The following is a 17,339-nucleotide window of genomic DNA, read 5'->3' as shown; positions in this document are numbered from 1 at the left end:
TTGCTACAGAGGTTCAGGAAGAAAAGCAATTGTGATATTGCCTGGAGCTAAAAAAAAGTGTGAGCACCAGAGGGCTATTATTGTCTGAAGTGTCAAGTGGCCTTGACATCAGACATCACTGCACAATTTAAGACAGAACTGCCCTAGACAGCTACTTAGACATTTTTTTCTAGGTTCAAGCATATCAAGATTGCTTTCCTCCCTGAAAGTCTGTAACAATCCTTAGTTTGTCTTGAATAGTGCCTGACAGTCAGTTATTAATCTAACTGAACAACCTGCTTCCATGGGACCCACAATCTTTGCAAGTCTCCCATAGCAAACAATTAATTAAACAGTGGCATGTGATGAGGGCTGATACTTTGGGTTAAAGTGGTGTGTAAACAAAAGATGATCTGCTTGTATCACCATAGTAATGCACCCACAGCTGCAGGGGACTCAATACATAATAAGTATTATTTGTACTGTACTTCCAGAGTATCTCACACATTAATTTCCCTTAAGGAGAAAAGACCATTCATAAATTGTGTAGTATAATCCTATTTGGTGTTTTGATACAAAGTTAACACTACAGGACAACACTTCACCAGTCCCTACCTGTGATTACAGAGTGATTTCGTGCAGAATGTTACTCTGGCAACACACACCTGGTAACTAACTGGTGTTTGGGGAACTTCACCATGCATGACATTGGTAGACATTAAAAATTCAAATATAAACCATACATTTCAGAGAAATTATTAAGTCACCTCACTGTTATAAATTAATATAGAAAATGTAGTTACAATTCTTGATGTTATTCATATGTATAACCAATACTGATGTATTACTGCAGATGTTTGAAATAAATATCACCACAAGTTTGTTTCTTAGTTACTTTTGATGACAAGTCTTGCTGCTACAAAATCCATACAAACATCATGTAATGCCCAACTTTAAAGGCCATGTACGTCCTAAAGATCCGTCTACACTAGCGGGCAGAAGAGAAGCGTTTGCCCAGCAACATTTTCTCCACCTTTGCCCGGCTGCAGACGAGCAAACTGCTTGTTTGTAGACAAGTTTCACGGACACTGATCTCGCCAGGCCCTGCAGTGCGCCACTGCCAGGCATATGAGGTTACAATGTTGGCTTTATGTCCATGACTGCCAATGATGTCTACCTCTCTGTCAGGCCAGAATCAGTAGTCTAGGCATGCAGTACTTCGGATACATAGATCCGCTGCCTGGTTGTACGGGTGCTTGCCTCTGACTGAAACAGGCAAGCGTTGCTGTGTGGACATCGGTTTCTGTGAGCACGGCGGGTTTTGCCCGTGACGGGCAAAGCCCGCCGTGCTTTGCCCGCTAGTGTGGACGGACCATTACAAAACTGTGAAGGAATCAAAAGTCATGCTCCCCCCATGGTCTCTCTCTCTCTCTCTCTGTGTGTGTGTGTGTGTGGTTTTTTCCCCAGTGAGACTGTGTGTGTGTGTGTGAAGAGAGGATTCTGCAGTCAACACACACACACACACACACACACACAAAATAAAGGAAGAAATAGAAATGAGTCAAGATAATTGAGAGAGTGGGGGGGGAGACAACTGGAGATAAGAAATTACCTTTTCACTACCTGTAGCTCAGCCATTTTGAGCATTCCAAATGGATCATCTTCCCATATTTTTATACTCAAAAAGTGGTGGCACTAGCAGCCAAAGTGATAGTACCATTCACACAGTGCTGGCACCATCACTGCCTGGAGGGTGCCAGCACATAGCTATGCAACACACTCACACTTGCATTCACACCCATACTCTTACAAATTACTTCCTCACATTCCTCTCTTGTCTTGTCGAGGTCTTTCACTGATGCTACTCAACAAGGCAGCTTGGTGTTAGCAGTTCCCAACATAGTATTTGAACACCAGTTGATTTAGCTTACACTGGTACACAGTTCAAACAATGCTGTAATACAATATTATATTACAAAGAATCCACTGATGATCTAGACCTAGTGTCATGGTCAGTGAAGCAGATTAAGACTGTGTAAAAAGACGGGAACAATCTGATATAAGCACCTTGCAGCATTGGCAAGCACAGTGGTGCACAAACCCTCCTTAGTTCCTGAGTGAACAATCTAAAGGAAGGAAACACTTGGTGAACAGAGCTGAGGTGCTTGTGCCGAGTGAAGCAAGATCCAGCACATCCTGGCAATGGAAGCTCGGGAACAGTTCTGGTGCAGCAGTAGATGAGCCACTGGTGCTGCACCACTGCACCAGAATGCTGTGTGCATCACAAAACTGTTTGTATCTATGGCACTGAACATTTTTAAAAACAAAGACTAATTTCTTGATGACTCAACCATGACATTCAGACTCATTTTCTTATCTTTGGATTAACAATATTACTTCTTTCATGAAAGTTGCACTTGTGAACACACAAATTAAGCACTCTCCTAACACTGCCTTGGTAAATGCTGGATGTATTCTGTAAGACTTCATCTTTTTAAAATGTTCTGTGTTCAGAATTTGGGGTTTTAAGAGACAGATGCTTACTTAATTAGGAATAAAGTGCACTTTGTAAAAGAATGATCAGTACCTTTCAACCCCTGACAGTCTTTCCTTCTCAAAAATATATACAAATAAATGACATCTAATAATATCTTAAGACTAATAATAATCTTTAAGTTTGAACTTTCTCCTGTTGACAACATCCACTGTCCTCTGCAGCCTTGCGTGACCTTGACTGAGGCACAGGTAAGTTGTTGAAATACTGGGAGGCCATGACGGCTGCCTCCACCCCTACGTTGTACAGTGCGTGCACTGGGACCTGTACGGAGGATAAAGCCTCTTGTTCATACACACGGGAGAAGCAAGGGTGTCACATTTCATATGCAATGGGGAGAAGCAAGACTTGGGGAACAAGTGTGTAATACTCAACTAAGTGTGTGTAGATGGGTGTGTATGAGAGAATACAGAACAAAAACTATGTGTGGGTATATGATGGAAGGTAAAAGAGTGGTGACAATGTTATCCACATAATAGATTAACAATTTCCATAGAGATGATAAAATGAGAGAGGGAGGGATGAAAGAGTTATCAGTAAAACTGATAGTTACATATTCCTTGAAGGTAATAAAACAAGTGACAACATAATCAGCAAATAGATCATCACAAAACTCTGGAAGTGATGAACTGAGAAATAGAGGTGACAAATCATAAGCAATGTAGATTACTACAGATTTCTTAGGGGTTGCAAAAAGAGATAACAATAATAGGTGACAGAACCTTATAAAAAAAAAAAGTACTAAGTCCTTGCAAGTAACGAATAGTAAGGCCACTGATGACTTCACAAAGTGGAAAATCTAATGACAACACATAAAAAACAAGAGTAACTCACCAGTTCATTAGAAGGATGGCCGACGATACACTTCTTGTGTATTGCTGTGGTGGTAAAGTGTTGAGCTACTGACATGCCACTCAGTGTGTAGCATGTGTGGTAGAAGTCGGGGCCCCTGAAAATAAGCACATCCTGTATGTACTGGGTCCATAAATGAGCCATATTAACCTAGTCTACATCCTCTCAAAATAAGCAAACAAGTTGTGTACACAATAGATGTATAAATCACCAACCTATCTATTATAGTACATACCATGCTGTGTTCCATGAAAATAAGCTTGTATATATACTTGATGCACGAATGACTTACCCATCTATATGCTGGGCCAGCAAGCCCACACAGGGTGACCCAGACAAAGCACCCCACATCCTTTTTTTTTTTTTTTTTTTTTTTATGTTATGGCCTATAGAACACCTGGAGGCATACTTGAAGAGTACATGTGGGAAGCACTGTTAAGCTTCAGCCCATTAGTGGTGCAGGCAATTTTATTTATAGTAATACCCATGTTAGGGCCCTTATCACCACCCAAGCGCATCTTTAGTGTAACCACTAGAACCTGGGTATCATGGTGACATGTAGGTAACTTTAAACCACTCGACAAATGGCATAGCTTCAAAGCAGCATGTGGTGGGATTCAAACCTACGCATGGATGTCTGCCCGATCCCATGCTCACCACCTTATCCACTACACCACTGCCTCCCTACAATACTACACCACAAGAGATTAGACCATAAATTTCCATAGCAAGATCTAACAGCATATATTGCTGTCCCTTCATGAATTAAAATACAGTAAATATATAAGACAATTCTTCTAATTTTGGCTTGGTTGTCTTAGTCTTATGTACAAAGCTTGAGCAACGTTGAGTTTCATCCTGTCATACAAACTATAGGTAAGTGTGATTCTCAGTTTTAACTGAGTTGTTAGTATTGGTGCTGGTAACATATGGCTCATGGGTGTTTATTCCTCAATCATCAACTACTCAAGAGCATAGAATTATATTGAAAAAATACTAACAATATTGACAAAAACAGGCAGGTGAACAATGATACTTGAGTAACACACTGCACAGTGTAATTGTTAGCATGCTCAGCTCACAACTGAGAAGGCTTTGTTTCGAATTCTGGGCACGACAAGGCAAATGAATAAGCCTCTTAATATGTAGCCCCTGTTCACCTAGCAGCAAGTAGGTATGGGATGTAACCCAAGGGATTGTGGCTTCAATGTCATGGTGTGTGGTGTGGAGTGGTCTCAGTCCTACCTGAAGATCAGTCAATATGAGCTCTGAGCAGATGACCATAAATGAATGCAACAAAATTCAGCAGCTGTGCAACTCACTTCCCAGGCTTGTCGATGAGTCCGCCTCGGGAGTGCTGACAGCATATCAGCAGATACTCCTGCAGCGCCTCCTGGCTGAACATCCAATGCTCAGCACTCAGATTCTGGGCGTCTGGAAAAGCAAATGGGGAAGGCTGTTGGCTGGCCTCTGAATATACTGTATTTGATGGCTCATGACACACACCCTACTTTTGGCAGATGTTGAAATTAAAAAAAGAAAGAGCAGATTTAAGCTCTAAATATGAAGTGAAGGATTTCACCTGATATCTGAAGACTCACATGCATTTAGATCAGTATTAGATCCCAATATTTTGCATTTAAAAACTTTGATCTTTGCTAGTAGGCTACACACCAATCCTGCTGTGACTTGTGAGATGTAAATATATATCTGGCATATGGCATTGGCAGTGACTGAGAGAGTCAGAGACTACAGGTCTAATGATAATAATTTTGTTTAATCATTTTTTCACATGTATGAACAGTAATAATGTTAAAAGATAGGGGCAATTTTAATTGTATAAAAGTGTCTTACCTCATGGAGTAATATCATCACACTAAAGAACAGTGAAGCTTGCCTGTGTTAAGATCAAGATCACTGATACTCACCACATTTCTTTTGGTTCATACAATGCGTGGTGCATGGTCACTTGGCAAAGACTTCCTGACTAGTGTCATTCTATGTGAATTACCAGTAATTATGACCTATTATATATTGTTACCTTGAAAGAAAGAGTTGTTTTGTGGTGTAGTACCAATCATCACTTTGTTTACATCTGCAAAGTTGTCTGGGGTTTGATTTTTGAGCCTCTGTTGCTACTATCCACCATCTCAATACCAACCTTAGCCTCATAGGATGCAAGGTCATTTCCTGAGACTTTTTTTGGAGAAAAGGTGTGTCTTATAAGCCATCAAATATGGTACTTATGGGTCAATGGCACCACAAAACAGGACTGCCACATATAGGCCTAAAAGATAGGTTTATATATAAGAACAAAATCACATAGCTTGATAAAATATTCTTTGATATTGTTAATGACATATCTTGGCATAAAAGACAAAATTGAAGGCCATTGCATAGCTAAAAAAAATAAATTAATAAAAAAAAAATTAAATAAATAAATAATAGTGTATAAATATACATACTAAAAACTTTCCTTAGAGGTAGGTATATATACACATAATGAACACTTCCCTTAGAGGCAAGCATATATGGTGGTACCTTGCAATAACAGACTTCACAGTACGGATTTCACTAAATAACGGACTGGTCAGATACTAACCAATTTTTTTTTTGGACCGAATTGGCAGCTGTTTTCCTAAGAATCCAAAGTTCCCACATGGTCACACAGATGATTACACATGGCCCGTGTTTATCCACTGCATGCTGGATACCATTGTTAACTCGTTACTTTGTCTACAATTTACAAAATTTCTAATAAGGTGGAGAGTGGTGACTGCTTGCCTGTGGATCACCAAAGTGACAATAATGGTGAATTGGGATCCCAGGCTGGTTGAACCTCCCTGGCCTGTTGGTGTGAATTGCTAATTAACCATTTCTGTTTGAATGTTAGGTAAGTGAGGATAATGATACTGCCACACACACACACACACACACACACTGATAAGGGTTTTATCAAGTAAATTAGAATTAAAAGATTACATAAAGAAAGAAAATCTGGATATTGTATGCCTGGCTGAAACAAAACTAAATAAGGCAATCAAAATAGACTTGGATAATAGGTATAATGTATGGAGAAGAGACAGAGTGGGTAAAGGAGGAGGAGTCATGATTATGTTAAGGAAGGAGATAGTGATAAACCAAGTGGTATGTGGGAAAGGAAAAGCAGAAGTACTGTATGTTAAGATGCATAAAAAAAGAGTTAACAATCATTGTAACATATGTGCCACCAAAAACAAATTCGTGGACCAATCAAGAATATAAAGACATGATAGATGACACAATAAGGAGTCTAACGAGAATTGTTAAAGAAAGGAAAAAAGTTATATTAGTAGGAGATTTCAACTGTAAAGAAGTGGACTGGGAAAATTATGAAAGTGGTATGGGGAAGAAGCCTGGGAGAAAGATTCTTGAACCTAATGATAGACAATATGATGGACCAGAGAGTAAAGGAATGCACAAGATTCAGAGGAAACGACGAGCGGAGATTGGACCTAGTTTTTACAAGGGGTATACAAATGAATGATGATATAAGATATAAGTGCCCATTGGGAAAGAGTGACCATGTAATATTAGAAATAGATATAGAAGAGGGAAAGGAAGATAGAGACGATTCATACAAAGGAGACCGATTAAATTACAGAAAGGCTGATATTGAGAATCTCAAGAACTATTTTAAAACGTAAACTGGGAGATGGAAAACTCAGAGACGATGCAAGAGAAATATAACTTATTTTTGGAAATATACAAAACAGGAGTCAGGGAATATGTCCCAAAATATAGACCTAAAGAAGAAGGAAAGAAAGATTGGTTTAATGCAAGGTGTGCTAGGGCAAAGGAGAAAAGAGATGGAGCATGGAAAAGGTGGAGGAGAAATAGAAATCCAGCAAATAAGGAAAACTTCAAGGCAGCGAGAAATGAATATGTTAAGGTGAGGAAGGAAGAGGAAAAGAACTTTGAAAAAGACATTGTCGGAAAATGTAAGGAGCAACCAAAATTGTTCTATAGATTCATAAATGGAAAAATTAGGCAAAGAGAAACAATAGAAAGGTTAAAAGGAAAGAATGGGATGGTGGAAGACCCAAAATGTATGGCAGAACTATTAAATAATAAATTCCAGGAGGTCTTTACTAAGGAATCCAAATTTGAAAGAGATTAAAGTAACCAAGCTTGAAATAAAAGAGTTAATGAAGGAACTGGATGAAGAGAAGGCAATGGGACCAGATGAAGTCTCAGGCAGAATACTGAAAGAATGTAGGGAAGAACTAGCATGTCCTATATACATCATAAAATGCTCAATAGAAAATGGAACAGTACCGGTAGAATGGAAAAGAGCTGAGGTGGTTCCCATATATAAGAGCAGAAGGAAGGAAGAACCTTTAAATTACAGATCGGTATCACTAACTAGTGTAATTTGCAAGATGTGTGAAAGAATAATAAAGAAACAATGGATCGAGTTCCTTGAAGACAACAAATCAATATCAAATAGCCAATGTGGTTTTAGAAAAAGACGGTCGTGTGTAACTAATTTATTGAGTTTCTATTCTAGAATAGTTGATAGAGTACAAGAGAGAGAGGATGGGTTGACTGTATTTATTTGGATTTAAAAAAGGCATTTGACAAAGTGCCACATGCAAGATTACTATGGAAGTTAGAGGAGAAGGGTGGCTTAAAAGGAAGCACATTGAGATGGATAGAAAATTATTTGAGGGGGAGAGAAATAAGGACGGTAGTTAAAGATATGAAGTCCAAGTGGAGAGCAGTAGAAAGCGGAGTGCCACAGGGGTCAGTATTGGCACCAATACTTTTCCTCATTTATATTAACGACATGCCAGAAGGAGTGAACAGCTACATAAATCTGTTTGCAGATGATACGAAACTGTGCAGAGTTATAAAGCAAAAGAGGATTGTGAAATACTGCAAGAAGACCTAAATAAGATCTGGGAATGGAGTAAAAGTGGGAAATGGAATTCAATGTGAACAAAAGCCATGTCATGGAAATGGGAAAGAGTGAAAGACGACCTGTGGGAATCTATAAGATGGGAGATGGAGTAGAACTGGAGAAAGTTAAAAAGGAAAAGGACTTAGGAGTGACGATGGAAGAAAACAATCAACCAGTAAGCCATATTGATAGAATTTTTAGAGAAACATATAATTTGCTAAGGAATATTGGAGTAGCATTTCACTACATGGACAAAGAAATGATGAAGAAATTGATAAGTACTATAATAAGACCCAGATTGGAATATGCAGGAGTAGTGTGGACCCCTCATAAAAAGAAACACATAAGGAAATTGGAGAGACTACAAAAAATGGCTACAAGAATGGTTCCAGAATTTGAAGGGATGACATATGAGGAGAGACTAAAGGCTATGGATCTACCAACCCTGGAACAAAGAAGGAGAGAGGAGACCTGATACAAGTTTATAAATTGATCAACAAAATGGACCAAGTGGATAATAAGAAACTGATCCTGAGAGAAGAATATGACATCCGAAGCACAAGATTGCATAGTAAAAAGCTGAGAAAAGGAAGATGTCTGAGAGATGTAAAAAAATATAGTTTCCCGCAAAGATGTATTGAGACGTGGAACAGTTTAAATGAAGAAGTAGTGTCTGCAACGAGTGTGCATAATTTTAAAGTAATATTGGATAAGTGTAGGTATGGAGACAGGGCCACACGAGCATAAAGCCCAGGCCCTGTAAAACTACAACTAGGTAAATACAACTAGGTAAACACACACACACAGAGAGAGAGAGAGAGAGAGAGAGAGAGAGAGAGAGAGAGAGAGAGAGAGAGAGAGAGAGAGAGAGAGAGAGAGAGAGAGAGAGAGAGAGAGAGAGAGAGAGAGAGAGAGAGAGAGAGAGAGAGAGAGAGAGAGCCAGCCTTTGTGACGAAAATGCATACGAAAATGTGCTAGTGAGACAGTGCTCCAACGGCACACCTCTCCTGAGCACTACTTAATGTAATGTCTGTAAACTATAACTATAAATATCACTGTTGACATGATTTCTCTATGTCCTTTTCAGTTTCTTTTCTCTACACATCCTCAGATCCTATAACTTTTCTTTCTTCTTTCCTTGGTTTTCTTTCCCAAACACAAAAGCCTCAATCATTTGATTTTGTCATTATTTACCGGTCTTTGGAGGTCTACAAATTAATTTCTTACTTCCTTTAACTGAGGGTAATTGAGTATGAAGTGAGCTAGATTTTCTCCTTCTAGATGATATAATAAGCAAATTGTCCTCTGCACAGTAGCAAAAAGTAAGCAGAATGTCAACAGTACAACCACTTCTCATTGTAGGTTGCTGCCTTAAACTGGCTGTGAGCTTGCAGCACAATAGTCCATAGCAAGACTGCACATGGAAGGTGTGTCAGGTCAGGTGGACTTCTTAAACAACAATGAACTTTTTTATTTCAGCACTGAGTGGTTTAAATGTTCAAATCTCAGTAATGAACACCCCTTCACTCCTGAAGTGTCCGTTATGGCAAGGTACCACTGTGCATGTACTAAACACTGCATGGATTAAATTCTAGACTTTACACAATTTAAACTTTGTGCCTGAGATAGACAACACTCAAACCATGTTTGTGATGGTCACCAGCTCCCAGCCACCCACCTTCCTGTGCTAGCAGTGTGTGCAGGATGGGAAAGAGGCCACCCTGCCAGAAGGAGTAGCAGCCGTCCACCAGCTTGTTGGTCCGCCCCTGGAAGCCTCCCTCAAATCGCATCTGCCGATTCACTGCCCATCTCTGTTATGGATGTAGGAGGAAACTTGAATAGATAGGATGATAACTGAAAGGAAGCCAATGAACTGTGCACTCTATAAATAAAATGCAGAATCCTTAGGTATCAATAAACTTTACAATCTAGATCACTGGCAAACCAATAACAAGAATGAGTAGCAGCGCACCAGGAGAGAGGGAGTGTCACAGAGGTGGTGGGCGTGCAGCAGTGTGAGAGCAGCCAGGCCACAAAAGGTGTAACCTCCATGAGCCTCCATACCCGGTGTCCCACTGAACCCGCCCTCATACGACTGACACCTAAAACATTCAAACATCACTAGTACATGTACAATCTATTAGTGCAAGTATATGTAAGTACTAGTACAATTCTAGCTGGCTTATACAAAGCAAAGAGGACAAGAATGTGACATCACCAGTGAGGATGTGACTCATATTAGGCTTCTACTCATATATAGCAATCCATCATTACAAGAAATTTTGAAAGATATCTATGCAGCTTGCATGTCTTAGTCTTGTTCACTTCTGTTTAATACTTGATCACCAAGCCTTTATCAGAGCTGGATCTTTTGGTTCCATTCATTTGTGCTCTTCAGAACTTATCAGCAAGACTCCTCCTCATCACAACCTTACTGCACAACATTTCCCCCATCCCCACTCATCCCCTTCATTCTCTAGGACAGTGTCACAACAAGTCTCACCTCCTGGCCAGTGTCAAGACAGGCCTCACCTCATGATCCAGTGGGGTGTGTTGGCAAAGAGTCCCTCAGTGGAGACATTGGTGAGCCGTGCCACTGACACAGCACAGTACACTCCTCGAATGTCCACCTCACCTCCCTCATGCATCCGGAATGACGCTTCCTCTGTGCGCAGGCTCCACAAGAAATCCTGGAGTGTGTCTCTGAGGAAGGTTATACACTGTTAGGTTATGAGAAGAGCCATAAAGTAAGCAAATTATATGCAAAGACTGACATATCTGACCAGGCAGGGTGCTAACACAGGAGTTGCAGAGGAGGGTAGGGGATTCCATCAGAACCATACGCCTTCTGGGGAACAAGGCCAGGGATGGTACAGAAAAAGTTATGAAAAATTCTAGTAATGCTTACAATATAATGAGGATACAAATGGAGGATCAAATTTAGAACAGTTTAACTCTTTTGTAAAAGACAACTTTTGATTTGAATATCATTTATTAGAAAATTTACTTTTGACTACTATATAAATAACATATTTGAAAAGTTCATCAAAAATATCTGATCTTCTTGAGGTGCCACTCACCTGTTGATGGCATCATAAGCATCCTTGGTGCCAATGATGACTAGGGCATTCACAGCAGCATAGGTAGGTGCCAGGTGGGAGTACTGGCCAGGCCCGCCGCCAAAGCCGCCACTGGGGTTCTGACAGTGCTTCAGGAAGTCCACCACAGCAGAAGCCTCAGCATCCGTCAGCCTAGCATCAAGGATCTCCAGGGCGTGCACAGCCCAGTACACCAACCAGGGCCGGCTGGCATCCAGACTCTGGGGACAGTGGCTGGATGAGTCATTTAACATTAAAACTTATCACATACAAACACACTCAATCATTTATTTCCTTTTCTGGTAAACTCCAGAATTTCCTTTCAGCTTCTGTGTCTCATCCTTTCTATGATCTCAAGTCTTTGAAGAGGGACATTTCAAGACGCTTAAAACTGCAACTATGGATAACAACTGACTTTTCTTTGGGATTGGCACCTCTGTCTTTTCCTTTCTTAGGCCAGTGCCCCTCTAGTGTGACAAAATGAGTAAGTCATTCAAGCACACCCAATCAGCGCCATACCACAACACTGGACAGACCCACAGCACACCAGCCACACACCACACACCACTCACCACAAATCCCTCTGGCAGGTGCTTCAGGCCACGCCGCAGGTAGGCGATGTGGCTCTCCCGCTCAAGCACCGGCTGCTTGCTCTCATGCTTGCCTAGGCTCAGGAAGCAGTTCAGCATGGCACCCACACTCTTCTCCACCTTGGCCTGCAAAGAATAGTCACAAATAATCTTGTACTTTGTGTATAGCATGTCACCTACACACACACACACACACACACACACACACACACACACACACACACACACACACACACACACACACACACGGCCCGGTAGCTCAGTGGTTAGAGCGCTGGCTTCACAAGCCAGATGACCGGGGTTCGATTCCCCGGCCGGGTGGAGATATTTGGGTGTGTCTCCTTTCACGTGTAGCCCCTGTTCACCTAGCAGTGAGTAGGTACGGGATGTAAATCGAGGAGTTGTGACCTTGTTGTCCCGGTATGTGGTGTGTGCCTGGTCTCAGACCTATCCCAAGATCGGAAATAATGAGCTCTGAGCTCGTTCCGTAGGATAACGTCTGGCTGTCTCGTCAGAGACTGCAGCAGATCAAACAGTGAATTACACACACACACACACAGCACTATATAACAGCAATAGTAGTTTAATCAGGTTACTAGTCATATATCTTTAAAATTCATCCTGGTATTGATTAACCCAAGAAGCTAGCACTAGCTGAGTATTCTAACCACCACCACCACCACCATGAAAAATAAATCCCAGTGTGGAGTATGCCATGGCTGGAGTAACTAGTGGTTTTAATGCTGTTAATACCCAAGTGCTAAATCAAGACTAAAAAGATGCTCAACAATTAAGCCAGTCTTACAGGTGCTTGGATGCAGGATATGGCAACAAAGGCTGTGCCAATCCCCCCATCAACAATTGCAAATTTTGTAAAACACTATCATGCCCTTTGCCTAAAATCTAAAATAACAAACAATCAGGAATCATTCATCCCTTTCTCTGGCAAACTCTGGAAGCCTCTACCTGCTTCTGATTTCCAGCTTCCTATGACCTGAACTCATTTAAGGGAAATGTTTCAAGACATCTATCCCATTCTTTTGGCTAACTCTCTCTGACCTGCTAAGGAACTGGCATATGAGTGTCGTTTTTTATTTAATTGTTTTGTTGCCCTTGGCCAGATTGCCACACCTCTTACATAACAAAAAAAGAAAAAAGAAGTAACAAGTTTACAGTCATTTTCTAGGTGCATAAATACAGGTAACTCTCAAATTACGCTTGTTTAATTTATGCGTTTTTGTTATTATGCAACTGGAAAAATAGTATAATTAATTTAATTTGCACAATCGGTTTGCTTATACCCGATTTGGCCAACTACACAATGATGCAAAAAGAATTTTCCAAGAAAAAGCACCAGACCACCATGCTGCAGTTTTTCAAGAAAACACCAGTGGAAGATGTAGTACCAGAAGAGGATGTGGACGATCCTGTGGAAGTGAAGGAAGCAGAGGAAGCGCAGGTGGATGATGACGTCCTTGACTCGGAGGTGGACAGCAACGGCTTGTGAGGGGTGAATTAAGACATTGGCATCCTGCGTTTATTTTTTTTTTTACTAGTGTTTACTTTTATACTGTGGCGTTATTTTTGATAAAGTGGAAAATCTCAGAGGAAGATGATGACTGACTGTGGAGTGAGTGGTGAAGGCAGTGACGCAGTGAGTGTTGTGTTTATGTATTCTTTGTTTTGTTGTTTTCTCTTATTATTTTTTTCTTTCTCTTATTATTTCTTGCTTTTCCCTTTACTTTAAATACACTTCTAGTATTTAGAATGGTAAATAATAAAAACATGTTAATTTAGCCAAATAAATAGAGTATTTTGTACAAATTTTTTGGGACCACATCCTGTATCCCACCCTATTATCTATTGTTTCTTATGAGAATTACATGTTTGTTTTATGTGAATTTTTATATACGCGATGCCTCTCGGAACGCATCTATCACATAAATTGAGAGTTACCTGTACTTGCATTATTTCCTCAGTGACAGGAATGTGTTTGAATTGATATATTTCCAGCAGAATACATATACTCATAGTGGTGATGAGTAACCATATCAATATAAAATTAAAAACCTACCTTAAAGAGTGTGTTAATTAACAAGTCTCCAATGTTGAATAGGATCACTAGACTGTGTCTCAGAGCTTACGATGTTACACGCACACACCAAACGTACCACAGATTAATCACACAGCAGCTTCCACGCAAGACAAGACCAAGCACTCCACACCTCAGCCTCCTCCCCACCATCACAATGACAAGTACAGCCAGGCAACCTAACATGACTACAGTACTAAAAACTGCATAATATTGATGTTATGTATTCCTAAAATGATTATTCAACTATTTATTGTCTCTATTAACCTACAAACTGACCAATAGGGTTCTAGCAATCATACTCATGTTACATAATTATCAGTATAAAGAGAAGTTCTCAAAAATCATTTCTACCGTTATAAAATGAAAGATTGTATGAAAAATATAAGGAAACCATATATAAGTTCATTACTGTACAGGTGGCGAGCAGTGAGCTGGTAGATAGTTGTTGTGGTGGTGAGGGAGCTGTTGGACAGTTGTGGTGTGGAAGGATGTCTGACTAAAGTACTAACACACTATGCTAATAATCAATAAGAGATTTATTTATGATAGTAACTAGAAACTTAATGCAAAAAACAAAACAAGGTAAAATATTGGTGCATGCCAGACTGCTGATCTTGTTGTGAAAGCAGCCACCTCCTTGATGTTGACCTTGTCACTAGCATACTAAGCTAATTAAACTAACCTAACTGAGCCAAACAAGATGTGTGGCATAGAGAGGATTTACTTAGGTAAGAGTGCTAACAGCAATATCAAGATCAATAACATGGAGTTTGCATCACATCAACAAGAACAGTAGGGCCATGCAACTTTTAAATTGCCAACATTTTACTTTTTTTTTTTTTTTCCATTGCTTTAACAAGTTTCTGGAAGTTAATATATTTTGCATGATGCTTAGCAACGTTAATTTTAACATGTAAGTACTGACCTCAGGAGAAGAAGATAAGTTCATCTCTACATTATACAGGCGATTCTTCCACGATAAAGTGAGAAATAGTTACGCAGGTTCCAATGAAAAAAGGAAACTTATAAAAGTGAACCACAAAAAAACCTGAGGTCTATTGTATTAACCAAGGAGTCATATGGCCATGTTCTTGATCTTCACACTGCCATTAACATCCTTATGTACAAAATGCATCATTTAGTTAGGTTAGGATGCTGGTAGTAATATCAAGGACAATAACATGACCCCCTTCACAACAATAATTTTTTTTCTTTTTTTTAATGTTATGGCCTATAGCACCTGTAGGTATACTTTCGGAGTATGTATGGGAAGCGCTGTTCAGCTTCCATCCATTAGTGGCACAAGCAATTTTATTTATAGCGGTACCCATATTAGAGCACATATCACCATCCAAGCACATCTTTGGTGTAACCACCTAGAGCCTGGGTATCATGGTGACATGTAGGTAACTTTAAACCACTTGACAAATGGCAAAGTATCAAGGCGGTACATGGTGGGATTTGAACCTATGCATGGACGTCTGCCCAATCCCACACTCACCACCTTATCCACTGCGCCACCGCCTCCCTGGTGGTGGCAGGACAATGCGTCTTTTCCTTATATGTATTTACCAACCTATTACTTTTTCTTTTTAAACAAATTCCCAGAAGGTGATGTATATTGTACATGGGTAATGGTCCATTATAACTGTGCTACCTTATTTTTTGACTCTTTTCTTCCAGACCTTCACAAGAACCATTGTTAGCTATATATAATACTGGTTTCATAATATAAAGCGGTAGAAAAATGCCACCTACCCTCAACAAGCTTAGGGACCAGTGGGAATGAAGAGTTTTTGGGCGAGGTGAGATACAAATTAGTATTTGGGGTGGGCGTGATAAATTTGATCAGAAACACCTAAAACATGGCTGATAAGTAAAGCAAGGTGGTAAAGATTAACCTACAAGTTAGTGTGTAAAGCACGGTAGTGATTTTTTCAAACATGGTGCGAAATTTTTCATAGTGTTATAATGATTGCTGAACGTACTTTATGGGTGCATCTCAAGTGATTCTGTTGACGTATTTGCGTGTTTTAGGTAATTCTGATAATTTACTTCCCTCCCAGAAACCTACAAGTTAGTGTGTGTAAAGCACGGTAGTGATTTTTTCAAACATGGTGCGAAATTTTTCATAGTGTTATAATGATTGCTGAACGTACTTTATGGGTGCATCTCAAGTGATTCTGTTGACGTATTGCGTGTTTTAGGTAATTCTGATAATTTACTTCCCTCCCAGAAATTGCTAGTTTTAGTTTTACCCAGCTCAAATACCCACCATTTCCACAGCTTCCCAAGCGTGCTGGGGATATATATATATATATATATATATATATATATATATATATATATATATATATATATATATATATATATATATATATATATATATATATATATATATATATATATATATATATATATATATATATAAAAACGAACCTGGCATAGGAGAAATTCCAAGTCACCTGTAGCACCAAGAGGGTTGGTGACAATATTCTGCCACTTTTTACATATTATATGTATGCAATGGCTTTTGAGAAGGTGTGAAAGGAAATGGTGAAAAAATACCACGCCGGAGTTATACTGGACCATTGCCTGCATATATATTCTGCAACCTTAACCTTATCTGACTTGTGAGCACTGACCCTAGAAGGATACAAGGCTCAGGTTATCTCCACGTCCCCTAAAATTGTTTAAACTGAACAATGAATACACAAATAAGCACATGAACTAACAAAATCACTACAAAACAACACACGCAAGGCAAGTATGAACAAAACAGCAAAAAAAAAAAAAAAAAAAAATGTTAAATAAAATTAATATATACGTTAATGAAGACTATACATACTCAGAGACATGACTATACGTGAGATAGCCGAGACTATAATACACACAAACACATAGAAATCACAATATATAAACAAATACCTCAGGACATGGAAATAAACTGAGTAAACCATAGAGCAACACACACATACACGCACCCTCTCCCTCTCTCTCACCTGCTCCACTGAGGATATAGAGGAAACGCCGCCATCTTTCAATCTCTCCTCGCCGTCCTGGACATGTGCACACCAGAGCGTCTTGTCTGCCATGTCGCCCTGTCTCTCCCTGCGGCTGACGTCTCTCCCTGTCTCTCCCCACTTCCCAACCAGCCAATCAACGCCCGCTTCCCGCCTCGCCGCCGCCCATCACCCAATCACAGCACTACTTCTCCAAACCAGGGATT

The 17,339-nt window shown here is 39.8% G+C and overlaps 1 protein-coding gene and 1 long non-coding RNA gene across 6 annotated transcripts in view; both read right to left on the bottom strand.

Annotated features, from left to right (window-relative positions):
- Window positions 1–521: 521 nt before the first annotated feature.
- LOC123512358 (protein farnesyltransferase subunit beta-like) lies at window positions 522–17,271 on the bottom strand. Of its 5 annotated transcripts, XM_045268716.1 has the most exons (11): window positions 17,113–17,269; window positions 13,422–13,515; window positions 11,998–12,141; window positions 11,408–11,646; window positions 11,127–11,175; window positions 10,860–11,047; window positions 10,300–10,429; window positions 10,006–10,138; window positions 4,708–4,819; window positions 3,368–3,482; window positions 522–2,797 (listed from the first exon to the last, which is right to left on the bottom strand). In XM_045268716.1, the coding sequence occupies exons 1-11, from the start codon at window positions 17,145–17,147 to the stop codon at window positions 2,651–2,653; spliced, it is 1,386 nt and encodes a 461-aa protein (XP_045124651.1). In that variant the 5' UTR covers window positions 17,148–17,269; the 3' UTR covers window positions 522–2,650. The 5 variants fall into 5 exon arrangements, with proteins under 5 accessions (XP_045124651.1, XP_045124652.1, XP_045124653.1 ...); XM_045268717.1 differs by lacking the exon at window positions 13,422–13,515 and having other exon boundaries at window positions 17,113–17,270; XM_045268718.1 differs by lacking the exon at window positions 11,127–11,175 and having other exon boundaries at window positions 10,860–11,030.
- LOC123512361 overlaps window positions 522–17,339 on the bottom strand; it is a 29,770-nt gene continuing 12,952 nt past the window's right edge. Inside the window, exon 2 of the long non-coding RNA XR_006677070.1 lies at window positions 522–1,414. This is a non-coding gene — a long non-coding RNA (uncharacterized LOC123512361). The remainder of the gene's footprint in view (window positions 1,415–17,339) is intronic.

This window comes from Portunus trituberculatus, chromosome 33, assembly GCF_017591435.1.
Source record: "Portunus trituberculatus isolate SZX2019 chromosome 33, ASM1759143v1, whole genome shotgun sequence".
NCBI classification, from domain to species: domain Eukaryota; kingdom Metazoa; phylum Arthropoda; class Malacostraca; order Decapoda; family Portunidae; genus Portunus; species Portunus trituberculatus.
This window is presented reverse-complemented; position numbering and strand designations above follow the sequence as displayed.

What these genes read in the sequence shown, in the direction of transcription:
- LOC123512358 (XM_045268716.1), bottom strand. Translation starts at nt 17,147, where the DNA reads ATGGCGGCGTTTCCTCTATATCCTCAGTGGAGCAG. An exon ending in CCCTCCTCTGCAACTCCTGT is followed by an intron (nt 11,048 to 11,126) that starts GTTAGCACCCTG and finishes ATAACCTAACAG; the next exon opens with TGTATAACCTTCCTCAGAGA. An exon ending in ACACCCCACTGGATCATGAG is followed by an intron (nt 10,430 to 10,859) that starts GTGAGGCCTGTC and finishes TGAATGTTTTAG; the next exon opens with GTGTCAGTCGTATGAGGGCG.